The following is a 10,406-nucleotide window of genomic DNA, read 5'->3' on the forward strand; positions in this document are numbered from 1 at the left end:
GCGGACAGAACTGAAGATAACGTTATTGTGGACCCCTAACAGAGTGTTGAGAGCTAAGCCTCCTTCCCTACCAGGAATCTTGCCCCTCCCCCTCCTGATGATAGGACTGGGAATGGAAATTTCCCAGAGGTGCTACAGCCTATGTCCTGTGAAACCAGCAACAGCAGGCAGGGTGGGGAACAGCTTGCTGCCCCAGCTGCTGAACCCCTGGCCATTGTGGGTTATACTGGTGTCCCCAGGCCTTCGAGGACATCTACATTGAACAGCGGCGAGTCATCCGAACCATCCTGGAATATGCTGACAAGGTCTTCACCTACATCTTCATCCTGGAGATGCTGCTAAAGTGGGTGGCCTACGGCTTCAAGGTGTACTTCACCAATGCCTGGTGCTGGCTCGACTTCCTCATTGTGGATGTGAGTCTCCCAGATCTGGCCACACAGCCGGATGTCATGACCTTTAGATAACCCAGGCTCTGGGAGGTAGGACCTATCTGAATTGACACAGTCAGAGCTCCCAGGTTAGCACTGCTCCCTATAGACCAGCCTCTTCCTTCCCAGACATGACAGCCCAGACCTGGGGCCTTATGATCCCTGCCAGTGTAATTCTTATATGCTCTTTGATAGATACACGGAACCTGAGGAGATGGGTACTGCCCTTCCCAATTATGGTTGTAGGTGACATCATTGAGGTGAACCCTGGTCCTACAGGTGCTAGAGGCCACAAGCCTACTCTTCCCAGAAGACAGGATTATCCATCAGGGATGGGGTCTACAGGAGACACACAGAAACTGGGGTACCCCTCTCATGTGTCCCAGGCTAGAAGAAAGCCAGGGACCCTCCACCTCCTGAGCACGCACTTCTTCCAGGTCTCCATCATCAGCCTGGTGGCTAACTGGCTGGGCTACTCTGAGCTGGGGCCCATCAAATCCCTGCGCACGCTCCGGGCCCTGCGACCTCTGAGGGCACTGTCCCGATTTGAAGGCATGAGGGTGAGTAGTGGATAGAGGGACACTGAGGTTTAGGGCTGTGACCTATCTCCAGGTAACCCCATTCCCACCCCAGGTTCTAGTAGATTCTAAACTTAACTCTGCTACCACTGGAGGGCAGCAGAGGCTGCTGCAGTGGCCTGGAAGGCTTGAGGCAAGACCAGGAAGAAAGATCTACCTGCGGGTTCATGGGGGCCCCCCCTCCAACTCAGATTGGGGGCCCCCCATAGGGCCCTGTAACATGAGCACGTGAACAAGTATTTCTGCTTCAGTTCTGAGCCTGTCTCTCTTGAGCATGGAGCCATGCCCTTGGGTTCAGGGGCACTTTAGAAAAGATCCCCAAAGGCCTGTGAGAGAGGAAGTAACAGGTAAACACAGGGCACGACCAGTGGGACTTCCCCCACTGACAGGAGATGAGACTCATTCCAGGGCAGCAGCAGGCTCAGACTAAGCACCCTGCCCTTCCTAGTTTATGTAAGATGCTGGCTTAAGGCTAGGCCCCCAGTCCTGGTGCTGGGACCTCTGCCCACTAATAATCTGCTCAGAGCCAACTGAGTGATTTGAAGAAACACAGCACCCCCTCGCCCCCACCCCTGCTCCTGCCACCGACTCTGTCCAGAGGTCATGACATAGCTCAGGCTAGGGTAAGCTCTGTTGGTCGAGTGCTTATCTGGCATGCAGTAAGCTCAGGATAACCCTCTGAGACTCATACATGAGGTGTGGTAGCACACACCCTCTGACCCCAGCGCTCAGGAGGCGGCGGCAAAAACTTGAGGTCTCCCTCAGCTACATGGCAAGTTCAAGTCCAGGGCAGGATACGCGAGACCCTGTCTCAAAAGACCTAAAGAAGGATCGTGGCGGTTCTCAGATCCAGCCAAGACTAACGCAGCATGGTAGGCCTATATGGCTGGGGCTGGTGAGGGTCAGGAACCTGATCCTGAATCCTGTGGCTTCACAGATCTAGGTGGTTTCTTTTTTAGGCCATTTCTGTGTCTCTCACAGAAGCAGCGAGCCAAGCCGGGTCACAGCCGGGTCACGTGGGCTGAGTTTCCTATGGGGGCTGAGAAAGCAGTGTTTGTCTTGTGCTTTGTCATCCATGACCTGGGCTGCTTCCAGAGAAGCCTGGCCCCTTTACTCTGCCTTAATGACTCCAGCCAAGCAGAGAACCTTTCTAGAAGACCAGCGTGGCAGCTCCTAATCCTACCCTTTACCCTACACACAGAGACCCCAGCAGACTCCTCTCACACCCGGGCTGGCTAACCCTGCCCCTTTCTGAGTGGCAGTGCTTAGCTCCTGCATGGTCCCCTAGCTGATCTTAGCTGGGAGCCCCCGTCAGATGCCAGAGAGTGGCTCTAGCAATGACCCCAACCACCACCCTGGCCCCTAGGTGGTGGTGAACGCCCTTCTGGGAGCCATCCCTTCCATCATGAACGTGCTCCTTGTCTGCCTCATCTTCTGGCTCATCTTCAGCATCATGGGGGTCAACTTGTTTGCTGGAAAGTTCTACTACTGCATCAACACAACCACCTCCGAGAGATTCGACGTCTCTGTGGTCAACAACAAGTCCGAGTGTGAGAGCCTCATGTACACTGGCCAGGTCCGCTGGATGAACGTCAAGGTCAACTATGACAACGTGGGTCTCGGCTACCTCTCCCTTCTTCAGGTGGTGAGTGGCACCCACTGAGCCTGCTCAGAAATGGGTAGAAGTGCCTGGTTGTGCCTCATCGGATCAGAACCCAGTGGGGTGGCAGGTGGTCTCGGGGGCGGGCTTGATCGAGGAAAGGGGGGAGAACATGAATGGTGGTGTGTGGTGCCCTGCCCCCCCCTCATGCCCTGCCGTGATCTCTCAGGCCACTTTCAAGGGTTGGATGGACATCATGTATGCAGCTGTGGACTCCCGGGAGGTGAGTGGGGTCACCGAGTTGGTAAGTTGGAGGAGCAGCAATAGCGGTCCATTCTGCCCTCCCCACTCTCACCCGACACCTCCACCCCACCACGCTATCTCCTTGGAAGGCCAGCAGCCTGGGGAGGAGGGGTGTCCTCCTCACAGTACTTTGGGGATCAAAGAGAAACTCCATGTGTGTACCCCATCCTGCAGAAAGAGGAGCAGCCAGACTACGAGGTGAACCTCTACATGTACCTTTACTTCGTCATCTTTATCATCTTCGGCTCCTTCTTCACCCTCAATCTCTTCATTGGCGTCATCATTGACAACTTCAACCAACAGAAGAAGAAGATGAGTATCTGGCCCTCCTCAGAGGCTCCCCGCCCCCATCCTTCTATTCTTTCCTAGAGGCGTGAGCTGCCTGGGCAGCCCCAAGCAGTCACTGACCTAGATGGCTGGGGCAGCAAACATGGATGGAAATCTCACTAGGGACTGAGCAGGGGCTTGACCCCGTGAGCCTCATTTTTCTGATCTATAAAATGAGATTGATGTAGAGACAGACATGGTAATAAACCTGGAATTTTATCACTAACATATCTGAGACAATAAGTTCATACGTTGTAGGACAGCCTGGGCTATATAGTGTATTTGAGGACAGCCTAGGCTGTAAAGAAAGACCCTACCTCAATAACAATAAATGAAACTATGTAGATACAGACTAAGGACTCATTAGTGAAGCACTGGTAGAATTTAGCCTGAAACTGGGAAATTGACCTGAAACAACCCTCTTTGCCCCCTTGTTGTCGTTGTCGTTGTCGTCGTCTTCTTCTCCTCCTCCTCCTCCTTCTCCTCCTTTTTCTTCTTCTTCTTCTCTCTCTCTCTCTCTCTCTCTCTCTCTCTCTCTCTCTCTCTCTCTCTCTCTCTCTCTCTCTCTCTCTCTCGTTGTTGTTGTTGGGGTTTTTTGTATGTTTGGTTGCTTGGTTGGTTTTGTTTTTTTGAGACAGGGTTTCTCTGTGTAACCCTGGCTGTCCTGAAACTCACTCTGTAGTCCAGGCTAGCCTCAAACTCTGCCTCCCAAGTGCTGGGATTAAAACCATGCGCCGCCACCACCTGACTCATCCCCTCCCCCACTTCTGTAGGCCCAGTTTCTCCCTTCTTCACTGCTCTACCTCTTGTCCCTCCAAAGCTCTGTCTCCCCAATCAGACACTTCTTCAAGGGTAACGTCACCTTCAAGGTGGTATTTGAAGTAGGAGGTCCTGGAAGCAGGGAAAGGGACCCACCTCAGTCTTACTGTCTCTGTCCTACTATACTTTGGAGGGAAAGACATCTTCATGACAGAGGAACAGAAGAAATACTACAACGCGATGAAGAAGCTTGGCTCCAAGAAGCCCCAGAAGCCAATCCCCCGGCCTCAGGTACCAGGTTCTGGGCCCTCCTCCTGTAACTTCTAACAGGCTGCTGCCTACGAGGCCAGCAGGAGTCAATGCAGCCTGCGCTCTGCCCACCACCTTTGGGGACTCATAACCTCACAAAGGCTCTGCTCCCAAGCACAGCAAGTGTCTCTGGGCTCCTGTTATTAGATTATCGCTCATCTATCCCTGTGCAGCTTCCCAGTATCGACCCACCTTCCCATGTGGGACCTCTGGCCTGTGAGACAGGAGCAGGATGTGGAGGGCCACACAGTCCAGCAAGCAATGACTTGGGAAGAAGGGTAGAGAGAACTGGGCAACATCATAGGGAGAAAGGGAGAAAAGGTCCCATAGTAGAGACTGACGAATACAAAATGGGGGGTGGGGAGGGGAGAGAGAGAGAGAGAGAGAGAGAGAGAGAGAGAGAGAGAGAACAATGTCACAATGTCTTCCCTCCTGTGGCATCCTTCACCACTATCCTTTATACCGTCTCCCCCTTCTCCCCTCCTCCCCCATGCTATCTTTGTGCCATCCCATGCCACCCAATGCATACCCATACCCATCCTGTCTGGGTCCTGGCCATATCCCCCAACCCCATAGCCCATGTGTGCATGTTCCGTGTCACTGCAGAACAAGATCCAAGGCATGGTGTACGACTTCGTGACAAAGCAGGTGTTTGACATCTCTATCATGATCCTCATCTGCCTCAACATGGTGACGATGATGGTGGAGACGGACGACCAGAGCCAGCTCAAGGTGGACATCCTGTATAACATCAACATGGTCTTCATTATCGTCTTCACAGGGGAGTGTGTGCTCAAGATGTTTGCCCTGCGCCATTACTACTTCACCATTGGCTGGAATATCTTCGACTTCGTGGTTGTCATCTTGTCCATTGTGGGTGAGCTGGCAGGGCCACACCAAGATGAGCCATCCAGGGAAGTCCTTCCTCCTGCACGCAGACCTGCGCACACACACATGTACAAACACACACGTGTGTCTGCCATTCTTTCACCTTTAATACACAAAGGCATTGCTCATAGGCCACCTATCACCCTGAGACACACTGGCCGGATCAGCACATGTGTACTTGGACGGCCACATGTTGAATCAAAAGCACGAGATGGGGCTGGAGTGGTAGCTCAGTTGATAATGCACTTGCTGCAGAGGCATGACGATCTGAGTGTGAGCCCCAGAATCCATGTAAAGAAGCCGGGCATGGTGACACATGCTTGCTGGAACCCTGGGGAGCAAGGGGTCCTTGGCCAGCCAGCCTAGCCTAATCATTGGACCCTAGGGCCAGTAAGAGACCCTGTTTCAAAAAACAAGGTGGATGACATCTGAGGAGAAATGACACATTAGGTTTTCCTCTGGTCTATGTCTATGCATACACACACACACATACACACACTATATGTGTATAAGAATGTACATGCAAGCATGTACACACACATGTACACATATATACAAATAAGGACATATATACATGTATAAACACACACACAGATAAGAAAAGGGTTCCAGAATCTCTATAGACCAAGAGGAGAACAGATATGTCTGCAACCATGGCAGTAAGTAGCTACTGTTTACTGAGGGTTTACTGTAGGCCAGACATTTGCTATGTACTTAACAGGCACGGCTCTGCTTTTCCATAGCAAAGCCATCTCACTCCCCATCTTACAGAAGAGGACAAACCACATGGCTACTCTCTCCTCCCTTCTCCCCATCCATTTTAGTATATCCCACCTGTAACCGTCAGGACACCGTAATCCCCTGCACCCCTAAGAGCCCTAGAAGCCGTGCTCAGAGGGTTGAGCACACCAGGCCAGGCCCCCAGCCCTCCATGTCCCCAGTTCCGTGACTGAGCCTCTGTTTGTCTCTGTAGGTCTCGCGCTCTCTGACTTGATACAGAAATACTTTGTGTCACCCACACTGTTCCGTGTGATCCGCTTGGCTCGGATCGGGCGTGTCTTGCGTCTGATCCGTGGGGCCAAGGGCATCCGGACGCTGCTGTTCGCCCTGATGATGTCCCTGCCTGCCCTCTTCAACATCGGCCTCCTTCTCTTTCTGGTCATGTTCATTTACTCCATCTTCGGCATGTCTAACTTCGCCTACGTCAAGAAAGAGTCGGGCATCGACGACATGTTCAACTTTGAGACCTTTGGCAACAGTATCATCTGCCTCTTCGAGATCACCACGTCCGCTGGCTGGGACGGGCTTCTGAACCCCATCCTCAACAGCGGGCCCCCAGACTGTGACCCAACGTTGGAGAACCCAGGCACCAATATCAAGGGTGACTGCGGCAACCCATCCATCGGCATCTGTTTCTTCTGCAGCTACATCATCATCTCCTTCCTCATCGTGGTCAACATGTACATTGCCATCATCCTAGAGAATTTCAATGTGGCCACTGAAGAGAGCAGTGAGCCCCTCTGCGAGGACGACTTCGAGATGTTCTATGAGACCTGGGAGAAGTTCGACCCTGACGCAACTCAGTTCATCGACTACAGCCGCCTTTCTGACTTTGTGGACACCCTGCAGGAGCCCTTGAAAATTGCCAAGCCCAATAAGATCAAGCTTATCACATTAGACCTGCCCATGGTACCCGGGGACAAGATCCACTGCCTGGACATCCTCTTTGCCCTGACCAAAGAGGTACTGGGTGACTCTGGGGAAATGGATGCTCTCAAACAGACCATGGAGGAGAAGTTCATGGCAGCCAACCCCTCCAAGGTCTCCTATGAGCCCATCACCACCACCCTCAAGAGGAAGCAGGAGGAGGTGTGTGCTATCAAAATCCAGAGGGCTTACCGCCGCCACCTGCTGCAGCGCTCTGTGAAGCAGGCCTCTTACATGTACCGCCACAGCCAGGAAGGCAATGGCGACGGGGCCCCTGAGAAGGAGGGATTGCTTGCCAACACCATGAACAAGATGTATGGCTCCGAGAAAGAGGACAACGGTGTGCAGAGCCAGGGGGAGAAAGAGAAAGGCTCAACAGAGGATGCTGGACCCACCACGGAAGTCACAGCCCCCAGCAGCTCGGACACTGCTCTGACTCCTCCTCCTCCTTCTCCTCCACCACCATCATCACCACCACAAGGGCAGACAGTGCGCCCAGGGGTCAAAGAGTCTCTTGTCTAGAGAGCAGCATCAAGGCTGTATGCAGAGTTGGGGAATGGGGCTTTGAGATGGAAGAGGGTGGGGCTCTACAGGGCTTGACACCTGGGCTGAGGGAAATGGAGATTGTGTTCAGGGTCAGGTGGCTCTGAAGACCCCCGCCTCCTGATTTCATCTTTACAATGCTCTAACATTCTCTCGGCCAGAGGAAATACTGTTTCCTTCTTGGGAGCGAGTCAGCATACCATGGAGGGGTTGGTCACCTTCCTGTCACTACTTTAAGAGCCCAGGTCCCCCAGCTCTAGCCAGGACAAAGACAAACCTTAACCCCCAAACCTACACCTGACCCTAGAGCTTAGCTACTCCTCTCACCCCCATGATTCTGGGACACAGCTCCCCCCTACCCCTCGCCGGCTCAGGAATGCCCTGAAAAGGGGAACCGGTTCTGGTACAGAAATTGCTGCACCAAGCCAATTGGCTGCTGGATCCGGATGTATCAGGCTGGAAACATGACTTCTGAAACCTTTCGCCCAGTCATATCCAGGCCGGTGGACAGCTCCCCTGGCTGGCCCCTGGGGGAAGAACTGTGGAAGGACTGTCCTGAGGAATTACCGCTCTCTAGATTGCATGGATGGGTCATACAGGCTGGGTCCTGCCAGCTGCATTCATGCACTTGAGTCTGAGCACCCACATCTGCCTGAGGTCAGGTTGGAAGCTCTCTAATAAGAATCTGTCTGTTCCCTCCTCCTTGTCTCCACGCCTTCTTCCTTTGACCACCAGGGCTCGTGGGAGCCCCATCAAGCCCGAGAGACCTCCTTCTTCCTGTTTAATCTCTGTCCAATTCTCCCCTGCCCCTTCTCTGCTTCCTCAAGTGACTCTGAGAATGTTAGAACTCAGCACTCGGGGAGATGTGTTGATGCTGGGGCGTGCAGTAAGAAGGCTCACCAGGCTCGGTCTCAGTCTTCCTGCTTCCTGCTACCTAGAAAGCCACTTTTCCCCCTGAGACAGGGTTTCTTTTCTCTGTGTATCCCTGGTCATCCTGGAATTCATTCTGTTGATTGGGCTAGCCTCAAACTCAGGGATCCGCCCACCTCTGCCTCCCACGTGCTGAAATTAAAGGCTTGCACCACCACTGCCAAGAGGAAAGCCAATGTGCTTAGCGCTGCTCACCAGGATCTGACTTCGCCAGGCTCAGAGAGCAGAGACCAGGCTTGGAAGAGGGGATGAGGGTCCTGCTCAGGGGTCTCTGGATTCAGCAGTCACTTGTGTGTGTGCCTGCACATCTGTGCTTGTGAGCCTGAGCTCATCCTGAGTTTGTACACGACTGTATGTATGTGAGCCACTGTGTCTGCAGATACGAATGTGTCTGTGAATGTTTGTGTGTTTGTTGCAGATATGCATGTGTATGAATGTTTGTGTGTGTGTGTGTGTGTGTGTGTGTGTGTGTGTGTGTGAGAGAGAGAGAGAGAGAGAGAGAGAGAGAATATGAACATTTTGCCTTCCCCACCCATTTGTTCATCTAAGCATCCCTAAATGTGGGAAAGGGCATTTTCCTGTGCAGGAGTAAATACGGAGGAACACATATCTGAGCTTTGAGTCTCCTTCTGGCCTAAATTCCTTTTCTTTTTCTTCTTGTTTCTCATAAACAGTTTGGGTAAAACTCAGGAAGTGGTAAAAACAAGACATGTGCGCACGTGCATTCACATATGTGGGCGCCATGGATCTCCTTGCTTACCCTGCTCGGTCAGGCCTCCCTGCCTCACCTCTGGCTCCCTCTTCTGAGCTTCTGTCTCCCCCTTTCTCAGTTTCTTCTCCTCAACACCCATGGCCTCGCCCCCTTCCCCTTCCCATGTCTCTTGTGTAGAAGGAGTTGAGTCCTCCTTCCTGTGGTACTGACTGTCCCCTCAGAAGGTCCCTGCAGTGGGAGTCAGTAGTCCCTTGCCCAGAACCCAGCTCCTCTGTCTTTCCCACACCAGCCCAGCCTGGCTTGGCCCTCAGAGCCTCAGGAATCTATTAGGTCTGATGTTGTCCACCAACTGTAAGAGTCACTGTGGAGGAAGATCTGTGAGCAGAGCCTGCTGTCGCTGCCTGTGAACCCTCTGCTGAGTGAGCCCAGCTCCCACCTTGTCTAGGTGGGAACCAGCCTGACTCCAGGCTGTTGGATAAGCTTCTTTGTACAGTTCTTATAATAAACCCTCACCTGGTGCCTCTGGGCTGTGGTCTCCTTTAAACTTCCATATGGGTGAGGGCTGAGGGAAGGAGAAGCCAGCAATGGCAACAAGCGGGGATGGTGAATTTGGGGACCAGGACAGGACAGGAACTCTGGGCTTGAATCTGAGTCCCCTGTCCTTCCACAGCCCTTTCTCCTGGTAACCAAGATCTGCAGGCACAGGATACTCAGGCAAGAGCGGGAGAGTTTGAGTCCCTCTCGTTCACTCTTCCTAAGCGCTTCCATCCTGGAGTCTGTGACTCCTCGCCATACACCTGAGCACCTGTCCCTCCCCTGTCTTCCTCATCTTGTTTTCGTGCTATCTTTCTGGAAAGGGGAGGGGAGAGGTTGCCAGATGTTGGGGTATGTAGCTCGGACAACCCAGGGCAGAGGCGGGGGTGGGTTACACAGACCTCTTGTTCTGGGAAGGAACAGGTGTCATAACCCTGGGACAAGGCAGTCACTAGCAAGGGAACAACATGGCCCCAACTGTGACAAATAACCCTCCAGGGGCGCCCCCCCCTTGCCTCCTTCCTTAGCATGAATGGGGATGAAACCCAAAGGGCACATCAACATCCCTCCTACAGAGGATGTTGGTGTCAGCCACCCCCTGTCAACCCCTCGTGCCCTCCCTTACTTACCTGAGCCCCAGAACTACCTCCTGAGCAAGCACACAGCCTGGGTGACACGTGTGTGTCCCCCCTGAAAACGTGGCTATTGACCTTTCAACCTTGAGGTTCCCTAACCCCACAGCCAACTAAGGCTTCCGTCACTAGATCCTCAGAGGGGTCCAGTCTATC

The 10,406-nt window shown here is 53.1% G+C and overlaps 1 protein-coding gene across 1 annotated transcript in view; it reads left to right on the top strand.

The window, feature by feature from the left end:
- Scn4a (sodium voltage-gated channel alpha subunit 4) overlaps positions 1–7,424 on the top strand; it is a 45,959-nt gene extending 38,535 nt beyond the window's left edge. Inside the window, exons 18-25 of the mRNA XM_021175424.2 lie at positions 240–413; positions 866–988; positions 2,373–2,651; positions 2,836–2,889; positions 3,084–3,221; positions 4,182–4,286; positions 4,911–5,181; positions 6,166–7,424. Coding sequence (XP_021031083.1) covers positions 240–413; positions 866–988; positions 2,373–2,651; positions 2,836–2,889; positions 3,084–3,221; positions 4,182–4,286; positions 4,911–5,181; positions 6,166–7,421 — 2,400 coding nt within the window. The 3' untranslated portion in view covers positions 7,422–7,424. The remainder of the gene's footprint in view (positions 1–239; positions 414–865; positions 989–2,372; positions 2,652–2,835; positions 2,890–3,083; positions 3,222–4,181; positions 4,287–4,910; positions 5,182–6,165) is intronic.
- Positions 7,425–10,406: the final 2,982 nt, after the last annotated feature.

This window comes from Mus caroli, unplaced genomic scaffold (genome assembly GCF_978045245.1).
Source record: "Mus caroli unplaced genomic scaffold, Mus_caroli_1 scaffold_13, whole genome shotgun sequence".
Taxonomy (NCBI): domain Eukaryota; kingdom Metazoa; phylum Chordata; class Mammalia; order Rodentia; family Muridae; genus Mus; species Mus caroli.